The sequence below is a fragment of the Panulirus ornatus genome, chromosome 20, assembly GCF_036320965.1.
Source record: "Panulirus ornatus isolate Po-2019 chromosome 20, ASM3632096v1, whole genome shotgun sequence".
Lineage (NCBI taxonomy): Eukaryota > Metazoa > Arthropoda > Malacostraca > Decapoda > Palinuridae > Panulirus > Panulirus ornatus.
Window position 1 is genome coordinate 61,515,364 of NC_092243.1, and position 15,952 is coordinate 61,531,315.

The window sequence follows — 15,952 nt, forward strand, 5'->3', positions numbered from 1 at the left end:
AAGTGGAAGAATGGTGTGGAAATGTCTTGGGAGGAAAGTCAGGGGTTGGTGAGAGGACAAGACCTGAGGAAGGAGTAGCTCTACTTCTGAAGCAGGAGTTGTGGGTGTGTGTGATAGTGTAAGAAAGTGAATTTTAGATTGATGTGGGTGAAAGTGGATGGCAAGAGATGGGTGGTTATTGTTGCTAATGCACCTGGCCATGAGAAGAAAGATCATGAGAGGCAAATGTTGTGGGAGCATTTGAGTGAGTATGTCATCTGCTTTTGTGCATGAGACCAGGTATTAGTGACAGGTGATTTAAATGCCGAGGTAAGTAATGTGGCAGTTGATGGTATAATTGATGTGCTTGTAGTATTCATTATTATAAGTGGAAATAGTAAAGAGCTTGTGGAGTTGTGTACTGAAAAAAAGCATGTATTCTTAAGACCTTCCATAAAGCTTCTGTTAACCCTATCATAAGCCCTCTCTAGATCCATGAATGCCACACACAAATCCATCCATTTCTATAAGTATTTCTTACACACATTCGTCAGTGAAAGCACCTGAATCACACATCCTTTTCCACTTCTGAAGCCACACTGTTCCTCCCCAATCTGATGCTCGGTACACGCCTTCACTCCCTGTTTGACTACCCTCCTTGCCTTTATGCACTGGCACTATAAATGCATTCTGCCAGTCATCAGTCACCTCACCAATATCCATACATATACTGAAGATCCTAACTAGTCAATCAACAACACAGTCACTCCCTTTCTTAAGAAATTGAACCACCATATTATATACTCCAGCCATCCTCATTTTGTCCTTCATAAGGCTTTCATTCCCTCATCTTTCTTCACTAAAACACTCTTCATGACTTTCTCACTTTGCATACCACTCTGACTGAAACACCATACATCGACTACCATGCTATCAAACATGTTCAACAGTCCTTGAAGATAGTCACTTCACCACTACCTGTTACCACTTCCCCTTTCACCTCCTAAATAAAAATATTAGGGAATGGTGAGGGAGCTCTAGCATTTGGTCTTGCATATTACATCAAGTCCAGCGCATACACCAACCTTTTTTTTACATGACCTTTTTAGTTCCCTACATTCACCTAATGTCTTGCAGAAAATACAAGATTATTGGTTTACACTTTATTCTCAGTTTTGATGTTCGTTCAGTAACTTCTACAGTGTTTTCTTTTTAGATTGTTATAAGTGTTTGTTTGAAAACCTAATACAGTCCAGAATTTTTCACAAGGGGGACTTTGGCATTGGCTCAGAACAGAACTCTCCTCCTTTATACAGTAACTTATATTCATTTATGCATTATTTTTGTATGTGTAGCATTTGCTTATATAATGTTAACCTTTTTTTTTGGGAATGCAACCCTGGTATAAATAAGGAAGACCAGTGTTTAGTGAGGTGCAGATGAATATAATGACTGTTTAAAAGCTCTGTTTATTATTTATTTGATTATTGTTCTGTGGTAATGAATGGTATGTGATAAGTGAAAGGTATATTAATAGAAAAAACTGGCCCAAAAATTGTTCTTAATGATATAAATTATCAGGTTGAAATAGTTTTTCTTGGGAAACATCCTGCTTCTACAAGAAGTTTCCCAGATATTGCCTTATTTTTGAATCAGCTGTATGTAGCACACAATATTTCCTTTCTTTCAGGCAAATACTTTGCTGACTTTGAGATCCCAGAGGAACTGGAGCACCTCTGGCGATACATGTACCATATGTATCAACTGGATGCTTTCACACAGTCTTGCCCAGCAGATCAGGATATCATTAACCACTACAAACAACAACAGGTTTGTAATGCCATTATTTTGTATCTAGTATTATAACCTTTTTTTGTGCAATTAGTAGTGAATATTAAGTCAAATGCATATGATAAACTTGAGCATAAGTCACCATAGACACCCATTAGATGAATATGATGTGCCTAATTGATAACCTAATATCCCTGAGAGAATATTTAGTTTCATAGCTAAATCGCAAATCAAATTGTTTGTTTACTTTGATGCAGAAAGCAGACAACCGATTTCTTATCTTTAGAGAGATATGTATACTGTTGCATTATTCAAAACAAGGGAAATGCTCAGTTGCATTCTGTTTGTAATGAGTAAAGGAAGTCGATGTGCATATATATTTCTTGGTTATAGAGATTATTATTTCATAAGTAACTATAAAATCATGAAAACTGTCTTTTGAATATATGAAAAGGAAGTGAACTTTATCCTCTGTAGTTCAGAACCAGTTTCAAATATTGACAAACTCAGAGCTTCACTAGCTTTTAATGTTATTCCATTTTACAGTCTTTAAAATTTTCAAAGCAGTGCAAGCTCTTTAAGGTTTATAGACTTATTTAATGATATATATATATATATATATATATATATATATATATATATATATATATTTTTTTTTTTTTTTTTTTGTCGCAGTCTCCCGCGTTTGCGAGGTAGCGCAAGGAAACAGACGAAAGAAATGGCCCAACCCACCCCCATACACATGTATATACATACGTCCACACACGCAAATATACATACCTACACAGCTTTCCATGGTGTACCCCAGACGCTTCACATGCCTTGATTCAATCCACTGACAGCACGTCAGCCCCGGTATACCACATTCTTCCAATTCACTCTGTTCCTTGCCCTCCTTTCACCCTCCTGCATGTTCAGGCCCCGATCACACAAAATCTTTTTCACTCCATCTTTCCACCTCCAATTTGGTCTCCCTCTTCTCCTTGTTCCCTCCACCTCCGACACATATATCCTCTTGGTCAATCTTTCCTCACTCATCCTCTCCATGTGCCCAAACCACTTCAAAACACCCTCTTCTGCTCTCTCAACCACGCTCTTTTTATTTCCACACATCTCTCTTACCCTTACGTTACTCACTCGATCAAACCACCTCACACCACACATTGTCCTCAAACATCTCATTTCCAGCACATCCATCCTCCTGCGCACAACTCTATCCATAGCCCACGCCTCGCAACCATACAACATTGTTGGAACCACTATTCTTTCAAACATACCCATTTTTGCTTTCCGAGATAATGTTTTCGACTTCCACACATTCTTCAAGGCCCCCAGAATTTTCGCCCCCTCCCCCACCCTATGATCCACTTCCGCTTCCATGGTTCCATCCGCTGCCAGATCCACTCCCAGATATCTAAAACACTTCACTTCCTCCAGTTTTTCTCCATTCAAACTCACCTCCCAATTGACTTGACCCTCAACCCTACTGTACCTAATAACCTTGCTCTTATTCACATTTACTCTTAAACTTTCTTCTTCCACACACTTTACCAAACTCAGTCACCAGCTTCTGCAGTTTCTCACATGAATCAGCCACCAGCGCTGTGTCATCAGCGAACAACAACTGACTCACTTCCCAAGCTCTCTCATCCCCAACAGACTTCATACTTGCCCCTCTTTCCAAAACTCTTGCATTCACCTCCCTAACAACCCCATCCATAAACAAATTAAACAACCATGGAGACATCACACACCCCTGCCGCAAACCTACATTCACTGAGAACCAATCACTTTCCTCTCTTCCTACACGTACACATGCCTTACATCCTCGATAAAAACTTTTCACTGCTTCTAACAACTTGCCTCCCACACCATACATTCTTAATACCTTCCACAGAGCATCTCTATCAACTCTATCATATGCCTTCTCCAGATCCATAAATGCTACATACAAATCCATTTGCTTTTCTAAGTTTTTCTCACATACATTCTTCAAAGCAAACACCTGATCCACACATCCTCTACCACTTCTGAAACCACACTGCTCTTCCCCAATCTGATGCTCTGTACATGCCTTCACCCTCTCAATCAATACCCTCCCATATAATTTACCAGGAATACTCAACAAACTTATACCTCTGTAATTTGAGCACTCACTCTTATCCCCTTTGCCTTTGTACAATGGCACTATGCACGCATTCCGCCAATCCTCAGGCACCTCACCATGAGTCATACATACATTAAATAACCTTACCAACCAGTCAACAATACAGTCACCCCCTTTTTTAATAAATTCCACTGCAATACCATCCAAACCTGCTGCCTTGCCGGCTTTCATCTTCCGCAAAGCTTTCACTACCTCTTCTCTGTTTACCAAATCATTTTCCCTAACCCTCTCACTTTGCACACCACCACGACCAAAACACCCTATATCTGCCACTCTATCATCAAACACATTCAACAAACCTTCGAAATACTCACTCCATCTCCTTCTCACATCACCACTACTTGTTATCACCTCCCCATTTGCGCCCTTCACTGAAGTTCCCATTTGCTCCCTTGTCTTATTTATTTATTTATTTTGCTTTATTGCTGTATCCTGCGTTAGCATGGTAGCGCAAGGAAACAGACGAAAGAATGGCCCAACCCACCCACATACACATGTATATACATACACGTCCACACACGCAAATATACATACAACAACAACACACATATATATTTTTTTTATTATTATTTTGCTTTGTCGCTGTCTCCCGTGTTTGCGAGGTAGCGCAAGGAAACAGATGAAAGAAATGGCATAACCCAACCCCATACACAATGTACACACACACACGCCCACACATGCAAATATACATACCTATACATCTCAATGTACACGTATATATACACACACAGACACATACATATATACCCATGCACACAGTTCACACTGCCTGCCCCTATTCATTCCCCTCGCCACACATGGAATACCATCCCCCTCCCCCCTCATGTGTGTGAGGTAGCACTAGGAAAAGACAACAAAGGCCCCACTTGTTCACACTGTCTCCAGCTGTCACGCAATAATGCCCGAAACCACAGCTCCCTTTCCACATCCAGGCCCCACACAACTTTCCATGGTTTACCCCAGACGCTTCACATGCCCTGATTCAATCCACTGACAGCACGTCAACCCCGGTATACCACATCGATCCAATTCACTCTATTCCTTGCCCGCCTTTCACCCTCCTGCATGTTCAGGCCCCGAGCACTCAAAATCTTTTTCACTCCATCTTTCCACCTCCAATTTGGTCTCCCACTTCTCCTCGTTCCCTCCACCTAAGACACATATATCCTCTTGGTCAATCTTTCCTCACTCATTCTCTCCATGTGCCCAAACCATTTCAAAACACCCTCTTCTGCTCTCTCAACCACGCTCTTTTTATTTCCACACATCTCTCTTACCCTTACATTACTTACTCGATCAAACCACATCACACCACACATTGTCCTCAGACATCTCATTTCCAGCACATCCACCCTCCTGCGCACAACTCTATCCATAGCCCACGCCTCGCAACCATACAACATTGTTGGAACCACTATTCCTTCAAACATACCAATTTTTGCTTTCCGAGATAATGTTCTCGACTTCCACACATTCTTCAAGGCTTCCAGGATTTCGCCCCTTCCCCCACCCTATGATTCACTTCCGCTTCCATGGTTCCATCCGCTGCCAGATCCACTCCCAGATATCTAAAACAATTTACTTCCTCCAGTTTTTCTCCATTCAAACTTACCTCCCAATTGACTTGACCCTCAACCCTACTGTACCTAAGAACCTTGCTCTTATTCACATTTACTCTTAACTTTCTTCTTTCACTCACTTTACCAAACTCAGTCACCAGCTTCTGCAGTTTCTCACATGAATTAGCCACCAGCACTGTATCATCAGCGAACAACAACTGACTCGCTTCCCAAGCTCTCTCATCCACAACAGACTTCATACTTGCCCCTCTTTCCAAAACTCTTGCATTCGCCTCCCTAACAACCCCATCCATAACACACCCCTGCCGCAAACCAACATTCACTGAGAACCAATCACTTTCCTCTCTTCCTACACGTACACATGCCTTACATACTCGATAAAAACTTTTCACTGCTTCTAACAACTTGCCTCCCACACCATATATTCTTAATACCTTCCACAGAGCATCTCTATCAACTCTATCATATGCCTTCTCCAGATCCATAAATGCTACATACAACTCCATTTGCTTTTCTAAGTATTTCTCACATACATTCTTCAAAGCAAACACCTGATCCACACATCCTCTACCACTTCTGAAACCACACTGCTCTTCCCCAATCTGATGCTCTGTACATGCCTTCACCCTCTCAATCAATACCCTCCCATATAATTTATACCTCTGTAATTTGAGCACTCACTCTTATCCCCTTAGCCTTTGTACAATGGCACTATGCACGTATTCCGCCAATCCTCAGGCACCTCACCATGAGTCATACATACATTAAATAACCTTACCAACCAGTCAACAATACAGTCACCCCCTTTTTTAATAAATTCCACTGCAATACCATCCAAACCTGCTGCCTTGCCGGCTTTCATCTTCCGCAAAGCTTTTACTACCTCTTCTCTGTTTACCAAATCATTTTCCCTAACCCTCTCACTTTGCACACCACCTCGACCAAAACACCCTATATCTGCCACTCTATCATCAAACAGAGAAGAGGTAGTAAAAGCTTTGCGGAAGATGAAAGCCGGCAAGGCAGCAGATTTGGATGGTATTGCAGTGGAATTTATTAAAAAAGGGGGTGACTGTATTGTTGACTGGTTGGTAAGGTTATTTAATGTATGTATGACTCATGGTGAGGTGCCTGAGGATTGGCGGAATGCGTGCATAGTGCCATTGTACAAAGGGAAAGGGGATAAGAGTGAGTGCTCAAATTACAGAGGTATAAGTTTGTTGAGTATTCCTGGTAAATTATATGGGAGGGTATTGATTGAGAGGGTGAAGGCATGTACAGAGCATCAGATTGGGGAAGAGCAGTGTGGTTTCAGAGGTGGTAGAGGATGTGTGAATCAGGTGTTTGCTTTGAAGAATGTATGTGAGAAATAGTTAGAAAAGCAAATGGATTTGTATGTAGCATTTATGGATCTGGAGAAGGCATATGATAGAATTGATAGAGATGCTCTGTGGAAGGTATTAAGAATATATGGTGTGGGAGGCAAGTTGTTAGAAGCAGTGAAAAGTTTTTATCGAGGATGTAAGGCATGTGTACGTGTAGGAAGAGAGAAAAGTGATTGGTTCTCAGTGAATGTAGGTTTGGGGCAGGGGTGTGTGATGTCTCCATGGTTGTTTAATTTGTTTATGGATGGGGTTGTAAGGGAGGTAAATGCAAGAGTCCTGGAAAGAGGGGCAAGTATGAAGTCTGTTGGGGATGAGAGAGCTTGGGAAGTGAGTCAGTTGTTGTTCGCTGATGATACAGCGCTGGTGGCTGATTCATGTGAGAAACTGCAGAAGCTGGTGACTGAGTTTGGTAAAGTGTGTGGAAGAAGAAAGTTGAGAGTAAATGTGAATAAGAGCAAGGTTATTAGGTACAGTAGGGGTGAGGGTCAAGTCAATTGGGAGGTGAGTTTGAATGGAGAAAAACTGGAGGAAGTGAAGTGTTTTAGATATCTGGGAGTGGATCTGTCAGCGGATGGAACCATGGAAGCGGAAGTGGATCATAGGGTGGGGGAGGGGGCGAAAATCTTGGGAGCCTTGAAGAATGTGTGGAAGTCGAGAACATTATCTCGGAAAGCAAAAATGGGTATGTTTGAGGGAATAGTGGTTCCAACAATGTTGTATGGTTGCGAGGCGTGGGCTATGGATAGAGATGTGCGCAGGAGGATGGATGTGCTGGAAATGAGATGTTTGAGGACAATGTGTGGTGTGAGGTGGTTTGATCGAGTAAGTAACGTAAGGGTAAGAGAGAGGTGTGGAAATAAAAAGAGCGTGGTTGAGAGAGCAGAAGAGGGTGTTTTGAAATGGTTTGGGCACATGGAGAGAATGAGTGAGGAGAGATTGACCAAGAGGATATATGTGTCGGAGGTGGAGGGAACGAGGAGAAGAGGGAGACCAAATTGGAGGTGGAAAGATGGAGTGAAAAAGATTTTGTGTGATCGGGGCCTGAACATGCAGGAGGGTGAAAGGAGGGCAAGGAATAGAGTGAATTGGAGTCGATGTGGTATACAGGGGTTGACGTGCTGTCAGTGGATTGAAGCAAGGCATGTGAAGCGTCTGGGGTAAACCATGGAAAGCTGTGTAGGTATGTATATTTGCGTGTGTGGACGTGTGTATGTACATGTGTATGGGGGGGGGGGGTTGGGCCATTTCTTTCGTCTGTTTCCTTGCGCTACCTCGCAAACGCGGGAGACAGCGACAAAGTATTAAAAAAAAAAAAAAAAAAAAAAAAAAAATATATATATATATGTTCCCTGGGGATAGGGGAGAAAGAATACTTCCCATGTATTCCCTGCGTGTCGTAGAAGGCGACTAAATGGGGAGGGAGCGGGGGGCTGGAAATCCTCCCCTCTCGTTTTTTTTTAATTTTCCAAAAGAAGGAACAGAGAATTGGGCCAGGTGAGGGTATTCCCTCAAAGGCCCCGTCCTCTGTTCTTAACGCTACCTCGCTAATGTGGGAAATGGCGAATAGTTTGAAAGAAAAGAAAGATATATATATATATATATATATATATATAATATATATATATATATATATATATATATATTTTTTTTTTTTTTTTTTTTTTTTGCTTTGTCGCTGTCTCCCGCGTTTGCGAGGTAGCGCAAGGAAACAGACGAAAGAAATGGCCCAACCCACCCCCATACACATGTATATACATACGTCCACACACGCAAATATACATACCTACACAGCTTTCCATGGTTTACCCCAGACGCTTCACATGCCTTGATTCAATCCACTGACAGCACGTCAACCCCGGTATACCACATCGCTCCAATTCACTCTATTCCTTGCCCTCCTTTCACCCTCCTGCATGTTCAGGCCCCGATCACACAAAATCTTTTTCACTCCATCTTTCCACCTCCAATTTGGTCTCCCTCTTCTCCTCGTTCCCTCCACCTCCGACACATATATCCTCTTGGTTAATCTTTCCTCACTCATTCTCTCCATGTGACCAAACCATTTCAAAACACCCTCTTCTGCTCTCTCAACCACGCTCTTTTTATTTCCGACACATCTCTCTTACCCTTACGTTACTTACTCGATCAAACCACCTCACACCACACATTGTCCTCAAACATCTCATTTCCAGCACATCCATCCTCCTGCGCACAACTCTATCCATAGTCCACGCCTCGCAACCATACAACATTGTTGGAACCACTATTCCTTCAAACATACCCATTTTTGCTTTCCGAGATAATGTTCTCGACTTCCACACATTCTTCAAGGCTCCCAGAATTTTCGCCCCCTCCCCCACCCTATGATCCACTTCCGCTTCCATGTTTCCATCCGCTGCCAGATCCACTCCCAGATATCTAAAACACTTCACTTCCTCCAGTTTTTCTCCATTCAAACTCACCTCCCAATTGACTTGACCCTCAACCCTACTGTACCTAATAACCTTGCTCTTATTCACATTTACTCTTAACTTTCTTCTTTCACACACTTTACCAAACTCAGTCACCAGCTCTGAGTGAAATGAAGCTCAAGGGTAAAGGGGAAGAGTGGTTTGGGAATGTCTTGGGAGTAAAGTCAGGGGTTAGTGAGAGGACAAGAGCAAGGGAAGGAGTAGCAGTACTCCTGAAACAGGAGTTGTGGAAGTATGTGATAGAATGTAAGAAAGTAAATTCTCGATTAATATGGGTAAAACTGAAAGTTGATGGAGATGGGTGATTATTGGTGCATATGCACCTGGGCATGAGAAGAAAGATCATGAGAGGCAAGTGTTTTGGGAGCAGCTGAATGAGTGTGTTAGTGGTTTTGATGCACGAGACCGGGTTATAGTGTTGGGTGATTTGAATGCAAAGGTGAGTAATGTGGCAGTTGAGGGAATAATTGGTATACATGGGGTGTTCAGTGTTGGCCAGAGAGCGTTATTGGATTATGTGTTAATTGACAGGCACGCGAAAGAGAGACTTTTGGATGTTAATGTGCTGAGAGGTGCAACTGGAGGGATGTCTGATCTTTATCTTGTGGAGGCTAAGGTGAAGATTTGTATGGGTTTCCAGAAAAGAAGAGTGAATGTTGGGGTGAAGAGGGTGGTGAGAGTAAGTGAGCTTGGGAAGGAGACTTGTGTGAGGAAGTACCAGGAGAGACTGAGTACAGAATGGAAAAAGGTGAGAACAATGGAAGTAAGGGGAGTGGGGGAGGAATGGGATGTATTTAGGGAATCAGTGATGGATTGCGCAAAAGATGCTTGTGGCATGAGAAGAGTGGGAGGTGGGTTGATTAGAAAGGGTAGTGAGTGGTGGGATGAAGAAGTAAGAGTATTAGTGAAAGAGAAGAGAGAGGCATTTGGACGATTTTTGCAGGGAAAAAATGAAATTGAGTGGGAGACGTATAAAAGAAAGAGACAGGAGGTCAAGAGAAAGGTGCAAGAGGTGAAAAAAAGGGCAAATGAGAGTTTGGGTGAGAGAGTATCATTAAATTTTAGGGAGAATAAAAAGATGTTCTGGAAGGAGGTAAATAAAGTGCGTAAGACAAGGGAGCAAATGGGAACTTCAGTGAAGGGCGCAAATGGGGAGGTGATAACAAGTAGTGGTGATGTGAGAAGGAGATGGAGTGAGTATTTTGAAGGTTTGTTGAATGTGTTTGATGATAGAGTGGCAGATATAGGGTGTTTTGGTCGAGGTGGTGTGCAAAGTGCGAGGGTTAGGGAAAATGATTTGGTAAACAGAGAAGAGGTAGTAAAAGCTTTGTGGAAGATGAAAGCCAGCAAGGCAGCAGCCACTCTATCATCAAACACATTCAACAAACCTTCAAAATACTCACTCCATCTCCTTCTCACATCACCACTACTTGTTATCACCTCCCCATTTGCGCCCTTCACTGAAGTTCCCATTTGCTCCCTTGTCTTACGCACTTTATTTACCTCCTTCCAGAACATCTTTTTATTCTCCCTAAAATTTAATGATACTCTCTCACCCCAACTCTCATTTGCCCTCTTTTTCACCTCTTGCACCTTTCTCTTGACCTCCTGTCTCTTTCTTTTATACATCTCCCACTCAATTGCATTTTTTCCCTGCAAAAATCGTCCAAATGCCTCTCTCTTCTCTTTCACTAATAATCTTACTTCTTCATCCCACCACTCACTACCCTATATATATATATATATATATATATATATATACATGTGTATGTGTAGGAAGAGAGGAAAGTGATTGGTTCTCAGTGAATGTAGGTTTGCGGCAGGGGTGTGTGATGTCTCCATGGTTGTTTAATTTGTTTATGGATGGGGTTGTTAGGGAGGTAAATGCAAGAGTTTTGGAAAGAGGGGCAAGTATGAAGTCTGTTGGGGATGAGAGAGCTTGGGAAGTGAGTCAGTTGTTGTTCGCTGATGATACAGCGCTGGTGGCTGATTCATGTGAGAAACTGCAGAGGCTGGTGACTGAGTTTGGTAAAGTGTGTGAAAGAAGAAAGTTAAGAGTAAATGTGAATAAGAGCAAGGTTATTAGGTACAGTAGGGTTGAGGGTCAAGTCAATTGGGAGGTAAGTTTGAATGGAGCAAAACTGGAGGAAGTAAAGTGTTTTAGATATCTGGGAATTGATCTGGCAGCGGATGGAACCATGGAAGCGGAAGTGGATCATAGGGTGGGGGAGGGGGCGAAAATCCTGGGAGCCTTGAAGAATGTGTGGAAGTCGAGAACATTATCTCGGAAAGCAAAAATGGGTATGTTAGAAGGAATAGTGGTTCCAACAATTTTGTATGGTTGCGAGACGTGGGCTATGGATAGAGTTGTATGCAGGAGGATGGATGTGCTGGAAATGAGATGTTTGAGGACAATGTGTGGTGTGAGGTGGTTTGATCGAGTAAGTAACGTAAGGGTAAGAGAGATTTGTGGAAATAAAAAGAGCGTGGTTGAGAGAGCAGAAGAGGGTGTTTTGAAATGGTTTGGGCACATGGAGAGAATGAGTGAGGAAAGATTGTCCAAGATGATATATGTGTCAGAGGTGGAGGGAACGAGGAGAAGTGGGAGACCAAATTGGAGGTGGAAAGATGGAGTGAAAAAGATTTTGTGTGATCGGGGCCTGAACATGCAGAAGGGTGAAAGGAGGGCAAGGAATAGAGTGAATTGGATCGATGTGGTATACTGGGGTTGACGTGCTGTCAGTGGATTGAATCAGGGCATGTGAAGCGTCTGGGGTAAACCATGGAAAGCTGTGTAGGTATGTATATTTGCGTGTGTGGACGTATGTATATACATGTGTATAGGGGTGGGTTGGGCCATTTCTTTCGTCTGTTTCCTTGCGCTACCTCGCAAACGCAGGAGACAGCGGGCAAAAAAAAAAAAAAAAAAAAAAATAAATAAAAATGAAAATAACTGATGTGTAATATTTTATGATGAATAAGTCTTTATGAGGAATGTAGATTTGTGAATCAAAAGAATAACTGATAGAAGTAAGCTGGCTAACGTGCACATAATGACTCACTTGGTTGTCTATATCAATGGCTCTAGAGAATTAGAAAAACATTATGTCATTTACATTGCCAAATGATTTGAATGTGATAATGAATTTGTTAATGGCATCCTGATGACTATTTTCAAACTCCTACTTCAGGAGATTTGATTTGCACATACTTCTCAGTCTTTATTGTCAATAAGGGCTCTTTTTATGTAGGGTACGGATAAAGCCATCTCGTGTTTTCCTTAAATACATGCATGTTCTGATGGGTTTAGTTTTGGAGCTTTTAGCCTGTCTCAGTAATTTAGTTTTTTTTTTATATTGTGTGTGATAGAGGTCCTCATTGTTTTTATTTGAATACCATCTCAAATGCTAGGACACATGGGTACTCCAGTGTTTTGAATCGGATGGCAAGGTTTCTGTGTATTTGTTGAGGCAGTCCTTGTAATTTCCACACAGTACAGGCAGACTTTTATTAGCACTGGGGATGCATTCTTGGTCAAAGAAAGCTAACCAGAAAAAAGTGCTAAATAGGGCTATTGTAACATTGCTCCCATCGAGGTGTGTATAAAGAGCACCATAGTTCACCTATAAGCATTATAAAAAGGCTCCACTGGGATAGTGGTAATAGCATGAACAATGATTGTGTAAACTTGATGAATGTCTTAGATAAAATTACAAGTAATAGAAATGATTTCTAATGATAAAAACATAAGAAAATGTAAGTTATGTTACAGTACTCACAAGTGCATTTGGTTGGATCAGCATAAGATTACTGCCTGATAACCTATATTTTTCTCTTCAGACTGTTGCACTTCTTTGCATGCTTGCTCTTGCTACCAACACTAACACCTACAGGAGTTTCTCCAGTCCTGATGGGCCTCTTGTGCACGCAAAAGTAGATTAAGATACAATAAATAAATCGACCATGGTACTGTAGATATGGCTGTTAGGACCATTATCACATTATATAATCTGCACTTTCACATATAGATTGTTGCTTTTCCTTTAATTCTTGTTACATTAACAACACTAATACCTGCAGGCCTTTTCCTAGACTTTATGGGCCACTTGCTCACAAAGAAATAGGAAAAAATACAGTAATTTAAATTGACTTTGGTACTGGAAATGGAAGAAAGGAGCTTCATCATGCCCACAGCACCAACACTTAACACCTGCTGGCCTTTCTGTAGAATGATAAACCCTTTCGGCACACAGAACAATGCAAAAATATGATACACATCATAGACAGAAAAAATATATGCATGTTGCATGTTTTTAGGTGGGAATTTTGAGCTGTTTGATGGATTTTATTTTGTGGCTAAGACAAATTGCCGACAAGAGAGCATTAAAACTAAATAGTGTGAAACAGAACAAGACTATTTAAGGTCTCTCTTTGTATGTTTACTTATTATAAACCTAATCATCATGCTTGATACATCATCATTTCATGCTTTCCTGTTTGATCTTTTGTATTTGAAATATGAGTAGTAGATCAGCAAATGAAATTTGGTGAAATTTCTGCTTAAGTCACACAGATGTGTTTTGGAAAAATTAGTGTAGGTAGATAGTTTGCTGAACTCTGGCCATTTGTATGTGATTTAGTATTTGTTGATATGAAAAATGAATTGCTTCCCATATGTAAAGAAAATTACTTCTTGAGTAATTTTCTGTTTGACACCAAGAGTTACCGGAGATCTCATTCAGCAGTCTTCTTGGAGTTGCTCTGTGTTTTAATGATCTGATTCTGTACCTTAATGAGCTGTACTGAAATTTTCTGCTGAATTTTTGAAATTTAAATGTAACTGGATTCCCTTGCTTATTCACAGGGCACAAGAATGAAGAAGCATGAAGAATTGGAGACACCAACATTCACCACATCCATACCTGCCACCATCCATCCTTGAGCTCCCAATCATTATCATCTTGTCAGCTGAAGCTTGGCACTCACTGTTATGGCTGTCATTACAGTTTATGTAAATTGGTTAGAGGTAATAAGAGCATTCCTTGCTCAGTGATAAAGTCATGCCAATACTGTGGACTTATAAGATCAACCTTTATGTCTGTCCTTAGATTTTCCAGCATATTTTTATCTTGTTTTGTAATATCCAGTGAGTAATATTCTGATTTTTACTCATTCATTATACCTTTGCTGCTTTAGGACATATTTATACAGCCAAAATTGTGGCATGATGTTGAGAGCACTTTGTTAATATTACCTCTTACCAATATATAACATGTTCACAAATGGACAAGAAAAATGTCCTCTATATTAGAGAGGTTTTAGAAGACCTATCTGATTCATTTTCTAATGCCATTAGTGAGAAGTCATTTGTAATAAGATATTTCAGTTAAAGCCCAAACATTATCCTATCATTCCTAGCCCATTATATGGAATTTAAAGTTAATGATACCTGAGAGAATTATAATTAAGAAAGTGTAACATTTTGTGCCTTGTTTATAGCCATTATCTTTTCTGTTTATTGTACACTGTCACAATCTAATATTTGTTCCTTAGATCCTGTCTTTGGAATTAATCTCTTCTTTACTCATTAAAAAAAACTTCTCATTAGGAAGCCTCACTTGGGTTACCAGATGTGTTTTTGTAAGCATTACTGAGAAGGTTTCCAAATATCTCGATTACCAAAGTTTGTGTTGTTTCATTCATTTGATTCTTGGGTATCAACTTAGAAATTTGTCTTTTTCCTGTTGTTGTAAATACAACTCCCAACATTGCAATATAACAGAAAAGACTTAATCCTGTATAATATTAGTTTTATACAAAATGGATTTTTTTTTTTTTTTTTTTTTATTACTCTTTCAATGTAAGGCAAGGCTCTCAGGGGACTTGCAGGTACACCTCATGTATGTAGAAATGGAGTTGTTATTTGACCAATACAAAAGATATATCAACGGTGGGAATTATTACTTGGTTATTGTACATTTATTCAATATGATTATTTCTAGGTATGTGAGGTATTGTGCCTAATCCTTGTGATATGCAGTAACAAGGATCAAGCAAACACTGATTTATAATGTAGTTAAAAGCTATGCATTTTTTGCATTATTGTCTTTCTTGGTCACTTCTGTCTGAATATACATATTTCAAGTTTTTCTCATAACCTGACAAAACCTAGCAGTTCATGTAATACTAGAATACCATTTGTTTTGAATTAGAGGTTTAGTAAGTTACTGTTAATCTATTTGTGCTGGTTTATGTAAACTTACTGAATATAGTTGCCTTATTGTTAAACTTCTTAGAGATGCAAGTACAGAACAGTTGTGGAGTTCAGAAGGGTCTTCACTAACCTGTTCTTTCTGTCACCTTTAGGGGACGTGGAATAATTCATTCAAACATAGGCTTAATATGAGACAACTAAAATGGACTTTATTCCTAGTTGAGTTTTAAGTTTGTGCCCATCAATATTTTTGATTGAGCTGTTTGTGACCATGAGTGTTTGTCTAAGTGGCTCTTGATTTTTACAGATTTTTTTTTTAAAGATACTTGTGGAAAATATACATTAAATCATATGGGAAACTTAAA

The 15,952-nt window shown here is 40.4% G+C and overlaps 1 protein-coding gene across 3 annotated transcripts in view; it reads left to right on the forward strand.

The window, feature by feature from the left end:
* Clic (chloride intracellular channel protein 5) overlaps positions 1–15,952 on the forward strand; it is a 153,723-nt gene extending 137,771 nt beyond the window's left edge. For all 3 annotated transcript variants that reach the window (XM_071675063.1, XM_071675064.1, XM_071675062.1), the window contains 2 exons: positions 1,670–1,809; positions 14,238–15,952. In XM_071675063.1, the coding sequence (XP_071531164.1) occupies positions 1,670–1,809; positions 14,238–14,315 (218 nt within the window). In that variant the 3' untranslated portion in view covers positions 14,316–15,952. The remainder of the gene's footprint in view (positions 1–1,669; positions 1,810–14,237) is intronic.